The following is a 14,894-nucleotide window of genomic DNA, read 5'->3' as shown; positions in this document are numbered from 1 at the left end:
TAACACCATACATTTTTATATATTTATATTGACATATTGTACGAATTGTAATTCATAATATATCATATTAATTATCATTTGCAACATATCATACAAAATGGATGATGGAGATCCACAAATTAGTACATACCATAAGAAATGTAACATATCATACTAATTGCAGTGTCCTGGATTTACGTGTACTATGTGACATCTACCCCTAACTCCAGGTTGTGAATTCATGTTAGTTGACAATTCAACCAAATGTAAATCAAAACTAGACATTGAACTGAGGTTTGTACCCAGTGGGATGTGACATGAGTGATATCACTGGAATAAGGGAGTGCATGACACATTCTGGCTTGCATTTGTTTATGGTACAATACCAGTCTTTTTGGACCTCAAAGTGTGGTTTCAAACTGCCAGAGATGAGGTCAGTGCTAACAACAAGAGGTCAGAGAACAGTCAGTGATTTTACTGTCAGGAACAGAATAACGTGGACTCAACCAGTATTTCATTACCATTGTGTCATCTCCTTTCAGCAGTAGGCTGCATCCACAGAAACCAAAGCATGTCCTGCAGACTACCTATTCTCAACAGACTATGTTAAACTTTAAATCATCCACACAAAGAAATATCTACTTCCACAAGATGCTTTTACGTACATCTGAAACCTTCCACCTGCTTTTATAGAACAATACTACACTGATGTTTAGACCAAGCCTTTTGGTTCTGCTTACAGAGGTGACAGTAGTAGTTGAGTTATGTTTGTGGGGTCACATGGTGACTGCTGTGTGCCAGGTGACTGGTCCTAGTTGCCCTCCTGCCCAGCACAAGGCAGCGCCAAAGGCTGTGGTGCCCAGTACTGCCAGGCTGGCCTTCAGCACGGCACCAGGAGGCCTGTTGAAGTTGGCAGGGCCCATGGTGGCCAACATGGCTGCAGTCACAGTCAGGGTAAACAAGATGGACACTGCTGTGTTAATGGCTACAATCTGGCCAAACTTAGCAAAAGGCACGATGACACAGAAAAAGAGAGGGACTGTGGAGATCACGGTGGTGACAGCACTGGACACAATGGCAACTCCCACGTGGTTTACTGCATCTAGGGACCTTCTCTGCCTTTTAGCTGACAGGCTCTGAGAATGAAAAACAGATTGATATGAGTCTTTTCTCTTTATGCATTATTTCCCTCAGCCTTATTTCATTAAATATGATGACTTTTAAAGGGCATGTGGAGTCAAAAATGTGAATTTTCTGTGTTTATATAATTCCAAACTATGAGGTTGGAATAATACTGTGAAAATTATGATAATGCCCCTTTAGTGTAAGAGCAGTTTCAAAAGACAGCCTGAAATTTCAGCCTGTGTTGGAGGGATGGAGATTTTTGGCCTGCCTGGTGATGTAAGTTAGTCAATAGACCAATAAGAAACACTTGCAAACCTCTGACAATAACAGCACATTTTCAGTTTTCCCCTCCCGACTCAGATCACTCCCAGACAGTCCTAGCAAAATTCTTGCTTGAGAAATTGCTTTTTGCTTAGAAGCTATTGTTGTTTGTTTTCAATGAAAATTGTACTAAAATAATCACTGAGGTACTAAATTGTTATCCAGAAATGATTTGACATTGAGATAAAAACGGCTGCAATGGACATTTTAAGTAAACTGAATATTGTCGAGGCAAATCCTTAATTTACTTAGTTTTACTCTCTTACAGTAGAATATATAAAGGAGTGAATTCAATACCTCTATGCCAGTTATAGATGATTATCAGATTATGTGTTGGATGTACCATAGTGTGTCCTGATGTGGCTGGTATGGTCTCCCCAGCTAGCAGGTAGCCCTCCACCAGGTGCAGGCAGTAGTCCACTGAGGAGCCCACAAGGATGGACAGAGAGATGGCCTCCACGGCCCCCAACTCCCAGCCCAGCCAGTACATGATGGCCACCACCAGACAGATGACCCCTGTATTTGGTCAGGAGCTCAATGTTGCACACTGACAGACAGATGACCCCTAACCCTCCCAAGGCTAAAACCACAGAAAATACAGTATGTACAGTACAACAGTTAATGACTTCCTCTTACATTATTCCCAATAACACTTCATATCAATACGGCATCATATCTTATTATTGGAGACTTTTCTCTGCAGTCTATGCATAATGGGCCCATCTGATGACAAAGGTTTGATCAGCAGTATCTTACCCAGGATGGTGAGCAGTATTGGCAGTAGCAGAAGCGGATGGGCAGTGAAAACAGATACAGCTGCCACACAGATGGCTAGGGACAGGAGCAGACTGCAGAGGGCGCTCTCGACACCTACAGAAAACCCACAGAGGAGGTAGTCAGTTAGCACAGGAAGGTTACATTCCCAGAAGGACTGAAATAATCTTTTAGATACATACAAATGAAACATTTATTGATTGTGCCTTAGGTATGGAACAACTGTGTCCTCCGGCTTCTCCACTTGCCTATGATTTCCATAAAGATCTGCTTCCAGTGCTCACAGGTCTGGAAACCTCTCCGTAGAGCAGAGGACTCTGGGAGAGTCGAGAGTTGCTCTTGTAGGAAGGTCTCCCATTGGAGGAAGTCTGAGTGTGTCTGGAAAGAGGATTTCCCCTTGTAGGTGGTCTTGGCAACAGACAGATGAAAAAGACATTGGCTCAGTTTCTGGCACAGATCTGGACTGGGCTACAACATTAACATTACATTAGAGGTGGTAGTATACACCACAGACAACCGTTGTACTCACAGACTCAAAGGCCATGGAGAGCCAGCTTACTCTGCCATCATGCGTCCCCACGACCCCATGGGATAGCTGGCCTGGCAGAAGGTTGGGCTCAGGGAGGGAGTGGCAGTCTGGGTTGAGTAAGGGCAGGATAGAAGAAAGCTTGTTGCCTAAGGGGGAGAGAGAGAGGGAGTACAAGAGAGAGAATACATGTAACTCATATCAAACATGGTTTATGTGTGTGGTTATATTTGTTAGACTGTGTCTGTGCAGTTGGTACCTGACGGTAGACACTGGGCTCCTCCCGGCTTCACAAGCTGTTTATTAGCACTGATAGCTTTACAGATTTGGCAGAGGTGTCCAATCTCTTGGAAGATATCGAAGTTTGGATCCAATATCACACTGCCCTTTGGAGATAATTTTAGAACAAATCAATACCACTATAACAGTATTGATTATTGAATTACACCTTTTATATCGTTATTGTCATGCAGTTGGACCCTCACCATGTCCCCAATGACGTGGTTGTCTGTGCGTTGGGTGCGGTTGACTCCAAGTATTCCAAAAACCACAAACACCATCGCACCAGTGTCAACCAGAGGACGGACTGCTGGCTGGCCACAGCCACCTCCACTACAGGGGTTGAAACCAGAAGTCTTGGACCTTTTGGTTGAGGTGGAATCTTTGAAATAAGGTACAAATGAGGAAAAAAGTAACTCCCTCACATTCATAGCCAAACATTCATTAAACCAATGCAGAGTATTTATGCAGTTCCCTGATGTCTTCTGACTCCAGGTGTTCTCCCTCTTACCTGTGGGGAGTGGAATGTAGAAAGAGCCCTTTGTGGGTCCGTCAGGCCCGGAGCTGATCACACAGCCAGGTGGTTCTGCACACACTCGGCTGGGATGAGGACTCAGCTTGTGCTGGGCAAAGTACAACCTCCTGGGAGGCACAAGGAGCTCTGTCAACAACTTGCCCACAAAAAGCTTGACTGATTGACTAATTCACTATTCAGCCATCATCTGTCCCTCATTCCTCTTACCTGCTGTGCTGCTGCTCAGCCGATGCCACATAGAAGCTGAACTCTGACCTCCAGCCGTGGCGTGGATCACAAGACTGGGAAGTGATCATCCAGCGAGGGTGGGGGTGGTACACACGGGACACACACACAGTCATGTGGGTGCTGAAGTTGCTGTGAGGTCCACTGTATGCCTGTTTAGAGACACCAGAAGCTATACTAAGTATATGATGGAGTTGGTTATCAGAGGTGAGATATTAGATCATGACCCAGAAATAGTGTGTTTATATTTGTGGATCTCCTAACCTGAAAGGATGGAACTTCTCCATGCCCGGCACTGAGGCTTTTCCAGGGCGATGGCATGCTGGTATTCAGAGAGAAGCGGTACAGAGTGATAGAAGCACCCACATCCAGCTTAGAGACATACACTGTCAACAGAGGCCCTGCCATGAAAGGATACAGTGAGTGGCAGCAGTAGAGAAATAGAGGCACACATTAAAACATTGCCAGAACATTGCCACGGATATATTCATGTGGATCCTCTTTGGATATATAATACCATTTTATCCAGTACCTGTTGTGATGGAGGATATGCTTGGTGTGATTGGGCTTTGTAGAGTTGAGTTTGAAGGGCTCTGTGTATGTTGCTGAGCATGAAACCCAGGCATGGAGGGGGTTGTATGGGTAGGACTGTGCAGAAGATGTGGTTTCTCCATGAACAGACCTGCAGGAAATATGACACTTCGATTCAACACGTCAAATCAAAGCCAAATGCTCGGCTGACCTTAATATCCTGATACATGCAATGGCCTGGGAGTGTTATGAATGTGGGCACTGAACTGGAGCATGCAAATATCCGTAGGAAGAAAACTGTCATTGAGTCAGTTCTTATCAGGAGTTGACTGTAAATTAATATCCCAGGTACAATTCATTTTAAACATGTCATATGAAGACATTTATAGCCAGACAGTTGCAGGACCTGGGTTTAAAGTTCATTTGGGTTTAAAGTTGTGGAATTGGTTTACTTTACACCCATCTGGGTTCCATCACACAGATTGATGGTGACGTCTCACCAGAGCACATGTGGCAAGAGATGCCCTGGGCACTGAGGTTGTTCCTCAGTCCCAGTAGAGTCTGGAGGTTGGTGTCTGGGCGAAATAGTAACGGGGCATGAGTAGCCGGTCGCAGGAGGCAGCAGCACCCAGCAGACAGCAGCAGGACCAGGATGTAGATGCCTATGGGCAGCAAGACAAAGACTGGCCTGTGAGAGAGCCAGGTCAGATGGGGTAGATAACTGAGGGGAGAGGCATTAGATTAAATTGCTTTTCTGTGAGGAAGAGCAAGGGATAGGCAATACAAAACACTTAAGTTGAAAAAGGCATATGGGCATCATGAGATGTGATTTTCCCAGCCCCTGTAGACAGACAGAGCCCTTACCTAGAATGACTTTGCGCTTCTCCACGGCTGGCTCTGCCACCCAGTGCCTCAGAGCCCACTGAAGGTTAGCACTGACCACGCCTGCAGTCCCCCGCCCTGGGGGTGAGAGCGAGGTCTCCACTGACAGGGACAAAATGGCTGCATCGACATCAGTGTCACAGGAGCCTAGATGGGACAGGATGAGACAGAGAGGGGGATGAATAGTGTCAGGACTCTAGTACCTTTCATTCTCCTGCCATTCATTTATGCAGCTCTGTCCAGATCAGTATCTCACCTGGCTCCATCTCCACCGACAGGAGGGCCACATCTTCATCCTCATCTGACAAAGGACTGTGACTCACTGACAGTCCTGTAAGTGCTTTCCACCTTTAAAATAAAGTGCATCAGAGAGATGCAGCTTTAGATCCTCACTTTGTTCATCGTAGGAAAACAGAATGAAAAGGCAAGCAGCACAACAGTAGGAACTCTGTTCTCTAGCAAAAAAAGGAGGAAAGATGGAATCACACCACTTGAGACAGGTGTTCTCCTGGGGGTCAACACACTGGGTCCAGATACACAGGGCAGCGGGCATGAGGAGGGACACCCAGAGCCAGCAGCAGCTGACAATGAGGGCCATGAACAGGCCAAAGTCATGCACTGCCGGAATCTGTTTGTAAGGGTAAAAGACCTCAATATCGCAATACATTTACATTGTACTTTTCATATTGATACATACTGTATACAGACAGTTTGACCTCAGAGCTATTCATTCCCTTTGGAAGGATTATGCGATATGGCCTGACAATATTTATGAGTACCTGTGAGAAGGTGTTAGCAGCGTAGGCAGCTGCGGTGGTGAAGGAGGTGAGAAAGGTGGCTCGGCCAGCAGTTTTCACCGTGTACATCATCCTCTGCACCGGGTGGACCAAGTGGGAAGCCTGCCTGAAGGTACTGATGAACACAAACACATCATCCACACCTGGAGAACAGTAAGAGGGGAAACAGAATAAAGAGTGGCATGTTACCTGTAACAAAGATGATGTTTCTCAACCAGTTTGACCATGAGAGAAATTCTAGAGTATATTTTAATATTGTCACTAACCAATGCCAATGATCACAAAGGCTGCAACTCCATTGAGGATGCCAAGGTATCTCACCCCAAAGACCACATGGTAGAGGAAGAGAGCCACCTGGCAGCTCAGACCAATGCTAGTGAGCCCAAAGAATGTCAGGAACACTGTAGAGACGCACCAAATAGACTGGGTGGGAGACCTCATGCTCATGTGGTATCAAAATTCTAAGAATAAGATACTTATGCTAGCTTTTATCAGATACTATGTATGACAGCAAATTAAGTATAGGAAATGTTAGAATAACATGCATGTAATATCCAATGCAGGTGAGAGAGTGCATGGGAAATTACCTGAGAAGGAGGTGAGGACATAGACCAGTAGAGTGATGCAGCCCCCACTGATCAGCGCCAGCAACATGTCTCTGTGGAAGGTCTGTCTCACCTCGTTATCAAACAGCTCTGTGCCCCCATACAGCACCTTCACCTGGCTGGCATCACACAAACCCAGAGACGTTCGTAGTCAGAAAGAGGGAATGGAAGAATAATGTGTGGGTGTCACGAAAGGAGGTACTCTTTTGATGTGCTTAATTTCAATTGGTCTGGAAAGCGGAGACAATATTTACAAAGTCAAGTCTTGGGGGAAATGAAGAACAACATCAGTTGATCTCAATATCGATGGCTCTTTTGTTTTTTAGAGTTTATAAGCCATAGCCCACCTGGTGGACTGCTGAGCCAGGATGTCAGCGTACTGAACCACAAAGTTCCTGAAGTGCTGCCTCTGCTCCTCGGGCCGGTCCTGGAGGGAGTAGTATGAGGGCAGCGGAGCTCCGAATTGGATCTCACTGCGCAGAAGAGAGGAGGAGAGCCGGTCAGGGGCCAGACTCTCATCCACATACCAGTAGAACTGTGGGTGGGTAATCGCTAGACTCAGAGCACCTGGGAACAGAAACACAAGTGAAGATCAAAGTGGTAGTCACTGCCAAATCCCTCTGATGTTTCAATTGACCTCCCAAAATAAAATGAAGGACAAGCTCCCTACTTAATCATGCAGAGCAGTGACTATACCAGTGGAGGCTCCTCAGAGGAGGAAAGGGAGGACCATACTCTGTGATAATAAAAATCGTAAAACATAAAAAAGTTAGTGTTTTTAGATAAAACTATACTAAATATAATCACGTCAACGAATAATGTATTAAAACACACTATTCTGCAATGAAGGTCTACAGTAGCCTCAACAGCACTCTCTGGGGTAGCACCATATTGTAGCAGGAGGACAGCTCAATTCCGTCCTCTGGGTAGATTGACTTCAATACAAAACCTAGGAGGCTCAGGCTTCTCACCCCCTTCAATAAACTTACACAGTAATTGTGAAAACGTCCTCCAACCTATCAGAGCTCTCTCTATAAGAGCTCTTACAGCATGAACTGACATGTTGTCCACCCAATCAAAGGATCAGAGAATTAATCTAGTGCTGAAAGCATAAGGTACAGCTAGCTAACACTGCAGAAGATAAAATCTAATAAAATTGTATTTGTTACATAATACAACCTTATGCTTGCGTACAAGCCCTTAACCTAAAATAAAAAGTTATACAATAAAATAACAATAACGAGGCTATATAAAGGGGCTACCGCTACCGAGGTAATGTGCGTGTAGGTAAAGGTAAAGTGACTATGCATAGATAATATGCAGTGAGTAGCAGCAGCGTAAAAAAAGGAGGGGGGGGGTGTCGATGTAAATAGTCCGGGTGGCCATTTGATTAATTGTTCAGCAGTCTTATGGCTTGGGGATAGAAGCTGCTAAGGAGCCTTTTGGGCCTAGACTTGGAGCTTCGGTAGCGCTTGCCGTGCGGTAGCAGAGAGAACAGTCTATGACTTGGGTGACTGAAGACTGCATTTTTGTGGTTAGTAGTTAAAGAGCGAGAGAGACAATAGTTGAACAGTTTGAACAAATACATTTCTTCCCAAAATTGAGAAGCAAGAGAGAAAGTGCCATTTTTAAATTTCAGTTTCACTTACTTAGCTAGCTAATGCAGCTAATGTTGTTTAGTTTTGCCTACTGTTATTTAGTTTTGCCTACCCTGCTCAGACAGAGGGATGCTATGTTAGCTAGCTGGCTATGACCATCCCAACACAACACTGGAAGTCCTCCAAATCAAAGTAAGCTTTTGGTTTGACTAATTTACTGCCACTGCGGCCTGCCGGTGTAACTGCTTACTGACTGTACACTGTACTGCATGATTGTAGCGGGTTAACTAACATGTTAGTTCTATTAGCTATGCTGACTATGATGTTGCTTTATCTAATATGGAGATAACGATGTAGACTGTGTGTAGCGGTTATGATATGGTTTGGCTTGGAAAGGTGTTTTTGCCTGGTCACATACAGCTCATTTTTGTTGTGCATTGAAGTCCACAAGCAAAGGGACAAGGGGAGAGGAGGAACGCTCATAGATGCATGAAGGAATACAACGTGTGCATCTACATTGTAAACTTTCATTCATAGGCTAGGTTGTAGCAACCTCATGATGGATATAGGGAAAAGTAGAGTATCATGTAGTAGATTAAACCTATCACAGTTACATTGAACTGGGTGAATGGAATATGAATGACAGTCATCCAATATGCTGTAATAGAAATAAGGCCATACCCATGAAGAAAAAACAAATGTCTTCGCGGATCTTAAACGGCACTGATCGCCACTGGACTGTACCTACAGTAATGCCAAGTTTTATGAACCTCAGACTCACCATGGATGTCAGCCAGGTCAGGTCCCATGCCATCATAGTAGATCCTGCCTCCCCGTTCACTGGGGAAGAGGTAGGAGAGGAGGGAGCTTGGAGGGGAGCAGTAGGAGGGGCCCAGGGGCAGGTCTCTCAGGACCTCCAGAGGCTTCCAACAGAACTGGTGGAACTGGGGGTGCTGCATGAGCAGGTGCTCTATGTGGTGGATGGTGCGGAGACGCTCTGGGGTAAAGATGTTGTTGTCGTCCCCACCCTGAGCTACAAACACCAGCTCCATCCTCCACAGGGCTTGGCTCTGCAGGTATGAGTAGTTGGGAGCAAACCTGCGCATCCTAGTGTGAGATCTCTCACTGTCTCTGTCGCCCTCTTCCCCTTTGGACTCATGACTCTCAGGTTTTCCTAAGTTAGTTGTATTTTTATCCTCCTCTCTTATCTTTGCTTTACCAGCCCTTGCCTCTATATGCCTCTCAGTCTCTTGCTGACTCAGGGCAACTCCTCTCTGTTGCATAACTACTCTTTTGAACGTGTGGTTTTTCAGAGATTTCGAATTCAGCCCTCCGTGTGATGTCCAGTTGGATGCTTCATCTCCCTGCCTACCCAGTCTGTCCAACAGCAGCTCCTGTAGAGCAGTGAAGTCATAGTGGTTCACGTCACGCCTGCGTCTGTCCCAGGACCCCAACTGAGTCTTTATGGCAATGGTGAGTGCATCAAACCGCTCAGCGGAGAAGTGGCTGTGAACCTCAAAGGCACTGTAGGAAAGGTCTATGTCCAATGGGGGGCAGTATAGGAACATGTAGGCAGAGAGGGCACAGGGAAGAAAGACTCCAACTCCCAGGACCACCCCACTCACCCAGGGCTGTGTGTAGACCCAGCCCACCGCCCCCCACACTATGCTGCCTCCAGTGGTGCTGCTCCCCCCATTAATCTGTGTATCTGACTCCCCATCTTCCTCGTCCTGCTCCTCTTCCTCCTCAGCATCCCAGCTGCTCTGGAATAACAATGGCTCGTCTTCTAAGTCCATGGCAGCACCTGTCAAACACACAGAGTACTTCATCATCACTCACTTTCCTAATGTAAATCCTCTTCTGTCCTTGGACATGAAAACATAGACCTAAACTATAGGTGATTTACAGAGCAAACATAATAGTGGTTTCAGGATATTCTGCAGTACACAGCCAACAAGGGCACAACAATTAAATATGTCCCTCAACAGCCAAGACACACAGGGTTCCTATTCAGCTCACAGAAAAGTAAAGGGGAGAATTTAGGAAGAAGATGGACCTTGTCTCAAGGGCCCAAAGCAGTATATGGTCTGCTAAGCCCACCGTTTAAGATGCTGAATTGTGGCTGGGGGCTTAGAAAGAGTACTGGCTGCAATTTGATTCCTCTCTCTCCTTCCTTCAGTGTGTGCGAAAACCATCTCCCCTTGAGTGCTCGGTGGTGTCCTTGTCCATATCAGCAGTCGACTTGGGTTTGGCTGATCTGCAGCAAATTAAATCATCTCACTGGTCTAATTACTGACAGGGGAGAGAGGTGTGGAATGTAACATAGAGGTGTGGAATATGTTAGGTGTTTTATGCCTGGTGATAGACAGCTTCTGCCTGATCGTGTCAAACTATTGTTCCTTCCTCTTCTCACTCCGCTGCAAACACAAGATAATGCAGTGACTTGGTATTCAAGTGGCAATAGTCGTGTTAAAGGAAAATTGGCAAGTCACCTACTATCTTTAAAATAGAGCTCAAGGGTCATCTAGGTGGGGCAAGGGAGGCCAAAAGAGCGGGAGCATCTGTCTTCAACCTGGGTCTTGAATATTATATTTCCGATAAGGTAAGTGTGTTTGGATCTGCTGTTCATTTGGTGGTTAAGTAAACCTATGGCCAGTGATCAAGAACCAAGATGGGCATTATGATAATGTGTGTAATTTGCTGTTATCAGCCATAGTAGGCTATCTATTCAGATTTGCAGCTGCAATTGCACATAGCCACAAATACACTATATTCAAGGAGATCACCATGACAATGGGCTCCTGAGTGGTGCAGCTGTCTAAGGCACTGCATCTCAGTGCAAGAGGCATCACTACAGTTCTTGGTTCGAATCCAGGCTGTATCACATCTGGCCGTGTTTGGGAGTGCCATAGGGCGGCGCACAATTGGCCCACCATCTTCCGGGTTTGGCCGGGGTAGGCCATCATTGTAAATAATAAGTTGTTCTTAACTGACCTGCCTAGTTAAATAAAGGTAAAAGAAAAATCGTAATTTAAGAAAAATATGAAATAAAATATTTTTTAAATAAATAGAGCCCACCCAATGCCCTCCCATTGTTCAAGACACAGTTGGACACCAATGTTCGCGTTCACTGAGAGAACAGAGCAGTTGAACATCTGTCTGCACTGGGAAAACATCTGGGTCTGCAACCTCTTCAGAGGACAAATTTATTAGACACAAGATCAGTCCGTTGGGAGGGGAGAAGAAGAGGGTAAAGAAGAGAGAAGAAGGGAGGGAGATAAAGGGGGGGAAGGGAGGGGAATGGAGGACCTTAGGCTGCAACAGTCACCCATCAACAAATGATGATCTCCTGTGTGATAAAAGGCAGCTTTGTGCTGTTTGATATTCAAGGATGTCTAAATCCGCTAGCTCTGTACATTTCCATAACTGCCTTGTTTGTCTCCACATCCCTGGAATTTCTGATCAGTTGTCGTGAGACACCATGCTGGCCCCTCATACTTACACCACTCATCAAAGACTGTTATGCTATTAAAGCAACGTTGTGCATTTCATGTTAATGGTCGTTTGCTGGTTGAGTGCACCGTTACACAGACATAGTGTAAAGTAGACCCTCCCTGGCTCCCTCCACCAACAGGCAGATTACTGCCATGCCTCCTACAGTAATCTGTCTCTGACAGGCTCCTGGGACACATCGTTTTCCCCTGTTAATGAATTCAGCTGCGCCGCTTTGCCAACCATACGATATCTAATGTACATTAATTATGAGAGAAGCCTCAACTGCAGGGTAACGCTCCCAGTGCTGAACCCGAGAATGAGGAATGTGTTGACAAGCTGAGAGAATCGTTCAACTTTTCTATTTATTCTCAGTGCTTGAGAGCGGAGGGAGTCTATTTAGACTGTGCAGGTGGGGAATAAAAATAGAAGGGAACTTGGTGAAGACTGGCTTTATGGACAACAAAAGCATTCTCCCATCTGTTTCAATCAGCATGATTCTGGAACTCTTTATCCTTCTAGTCTTACTCACTCCTTGGTCTGACATTTAGTTTCAGCCCCATATTGTAGAGCTGCTGTCCAGTAGAATTTATAGGTTATTTTCAACTACAGATTTTCCACAGCAAAAAATACATTAATTTGATGAGGTCGAGAATTTTTTACATTATTGACAATGCTGTGATATACCAATTGCCCTGATACAACTAATCAAAAAGAAATGTGTTCTGTCCTTGTCTATTAATGTGATGTATTATGTCAGGTCTTATGTTTGTGTGAACCCCAGGAAGAGTAGCTGCTGCTTTAGCAACAACTAATGGGGATCCTAATAAAATACTAAAATACCAACTCATATCCTTATGTGAATAAACTTTCTAAAGGACTCTAAATTGAACTGTTCCCACAGACCAAATGCTAGCTTTTTGAGTTGACTTTGGAGTGTGAAGCACCAAAGACCAGGGTTAAATGTCAGTTGGGACTATTGCAGTTGTGTAGCAGTGTGCTGTTTTCTTGGTACTGTGCAAACTGTGTTAGTCTCATGTGGACCTGATGTGATACTACAAACACTCCCAGCATGCCATCCAACTAACTAACAGGCGTATAAAGCTTTTATTTCTTACTTTGTGTGTGTGTGTGTGTGTGTGTGTGTGTGTGTGTGTGTGTGTGTGTGTGTGTGTGTGTGTGTGTGTGTGTGTGTGTGTGTGTGTGTGTGTGTGTGTGTGTGTGTGTGTGTGTGTGTGTGTGTGTGTGTGTGTGTGTGTGTGTAAGCATATCGAAAGGTGGGGGTAAGGGGGGTACATAACCTTCCTTACTGACAACAGCTAAAAATAGTACACCCCCCTCTGCTTTCCTTCCTCCTCCCCTCCCTCCCTCTTGTTTCATCCTCCCTCCATCTCATCCAATATGGATTTCACACAGTTTCTCCTGCCCCACAGATTCAGCATGGTGTAATTTCACAGAGCATGCAACACCATTTAATACAGGGACATTCATCTCAGCCCAGCACTCCAAAAAACAGACATTGCTTATGTATGAGCACTGAGTATCACTACAGGAGAATCACTGAGGGCGATGCCTCTATTCTTCACATATCCCCAGGATATAAAGGTTCAGCACGGTGCAAGTGTTAAGACCTCATGCTCCTTTTGCACCTAATGATAGTAATTTGTTTGATATTTGCATACATGGATGACCCCCTCAACAAATATAAGTACTGTAAACCTGAAGTTGAAAGCTCACTTGCTGCTACACTTGCGTGAGAGATGGTGGGTGATTGCAAAAGACAGAATGATTGCCTGGAGATCTACAGGGCAATTTCCTTCAATCTAAGAATTCAAATGCAATACCATGTGAAGACGAACAGACAACAGACGAAACCAATGCAATCTTTGCCTGGTCCTGGGTTTCTTCAGGGGTCTCTGAAACTTCTCTATCCACCTGAGAGCTCAATTTACAACAGCTGTGCTCCTCAGAAGCTGCAGGCAGAGTTGACCTTTTGCTGCCACCTATTGACTATATTATTTGGCTTAGTAAATGAGAGAATGACAGGATAATGCCATGCTCAGTTGTTGTTGTGGTGTGTAGTTGATTATTTAAGCATCTGTAATATCCAAACGAAATATACATTTAGTGTATGGCAGAGCTGGGGAATCTTACCTGAGCTTGATGAGTAGAGGTATGATGGGATGTGCAGCCCTATGGGGTCCTCTTCTGAGGATGCAAACCTATGCTGAACAATTTCATTTCAAACTTGTTCTCCAGATCCTCTCTTAATTTTCCCTGTTGATCCGTTTTATTTTCATAGTACTCTAGCTGCACGAGGGAGAGCGACTGCACCTCAGCACAGCCTTTCCTACACAATTTATGAGATCTTTAATTTGCTTAATAAGTCTTGTCTATCATTTTTTTGTTTTCTCCCTTTCTGCCTTTCTCTTTCTCTCTTCCCTCCCTCCTCTGTGCCTGGTTGTCCAGGCGACGGAGTCAGTGAGAGTATCAGTTCTTTCACTCTCCCAGCAGCTCCTCTCTCTCAATGCTTTGTTCAAGCTCCTCTCTTGACTGACTCACCAATGGGGAGAGGAGGGGAGGAGAGCACAGCCCTGAGCATCAAGGAGACTATGTCTGACAGGGATAAATCTCATCGCAGCCTAACAGGTAAAGCAGATAAAGGACTGACTCTGATTCAAGCTCTATTTGTCAGGAAACACGTGCCTAAAATGAAGGTTTTGCCAGGAAGCTGCAGCAGAGTCCCCCTCTAGTTTGAAGAGGATTTTGTTGGTATAGTCTGGCTGGGGCTCTGTGAGGAGGAAAGGGGTAGGAGGGGGGTAGACCAGAGTAACTGGATACAGTGGAAGATGAGGTGTAGGCCATATAATTTCCACCCCAGGAATCTGAGCCCTTTAAACATCTCATTGTTTTGCTCCCCAATTCCCTGCTGCATTCACCTCTAATGAATTTTGTTAAATGCAACTCTCAGAATTTTTAAATATATTTTTTATTGAACCTTTATTTAACTAGGCAAGTCAGTTAAGAACAAATTCTTATTTACAATGACAGCCTACCCCGGCCAAACTCTCCCCTAACCCGGAAGATGCTGGCCAATTGTGCGCCGCCCTATGGGACTCCCAGTTGTGATACAGCCCGGGATTGAACCAGGGTCTGTAGTGATGCCTCCAGCAGTGCTTTAGACTGCTGCGCCACTCGGAGCGTATTCAACATGAAATTCCATTT

General features: G+C 45.1%; 1 protein-coding gene across 1 annotated transcript; it reads right to left on the bottom strand.

Moving 5' to 3' along the window:
* Positions 1 to 337: 337 nt before the first annotated feature.
* Positions 338 to 14,169, bottom strand: LOC124036288 (protein dispatched homolog 3-like). Its single transcript, XM_046350655.1, has 21 exons — positions 13,824 to 14,169; positions 8,959 to 9,981; positions 6,927 to 7,146; positions 6,562 to 6,698; positions 6,241 to 6,375; positions 5,957 to 6,117; positions 5,666 to 5,805; positions 5,434 to 5,525; positions 5,160 to 5,324; positions 4,796 to 4,957; positions 4,297 to 4,446; positions 4,029 to 4,165; positions 3,747 to 3,916; positions 3,516 to 3,646; positions 3,211 to 3,386; positions 2,985 to 3,111; positions 2,729 to 2,874; positions 2,448 to 2,607; positions 2,182 to 2,295; positions 1,769 to 1,941; positions 338 to 1,115 (listed from the first exon to the last, which is right to left on the bottom strand). Exons 2-21 carry the CDS (start codon positions 9,971 to 9,973, stop codon positions 756 to 758), a joined length of 4,071 nt encoding a protein of 1,356 aa, XP_046206611.1. The 5' UTR covers positions 9,974 to 9,981; positions 13,824 to 14,169; the 3' UTR covers positions 338 to 755.
* Between the last annotated feature and the right edge of the window lie 725 nt (positions 14,170 to 14,894).

The sequence above is a fragment of the Oncorhynchus gorbuscha genome, linkage group LG05, assembly GCF_021184085.1.
Source record: "Oncorhynchus gorbuscha isolate QuinsamMale2020 ecotype Even-year linkage group LG05, OgorEven_v1.0, whole genome shotgun sequence".
Taxonomy (NCBI): Eukaryota; Metazoa; Chordata; class Actinopteri; order Salmoniformes; family Salmonidae; genus Oncorhynchus; species Oncorhynchus gorbuscha.
Note: the sequence above shows the minus strand (reverse complement) of the source record. Positions and strands in the feature narration are given on the sequence as shown.

What these genes read in the sequence shown, in the direction of transcription:
- LOC124036288 (XM_046350655.1), bottom strand. Translation starts at nt 9,973, where the DNA reads ATGGACTTAGAAGACGAGCCATTGTTATTCCAGAGCAGCTGGGATGCT. An exon ending in CTCTTGCCACATGTGCTCTG is followed by an intron (nt 4,447 to 4,795) that starts GTGAGACGTCAC and finishes TATTTCCTGCAG; the next exon opens with GTCTGTTCATGGAGAAACCA. An exon ending in AGCCCAGTGTCTACCGTCAG is followed by an intron (nt 2,875 to 2,984) that starts GTACCAACTGCA and finishes TCTCCCCCTTAG; the next exon opens with GCAACAAGCTTTCTTCTATC.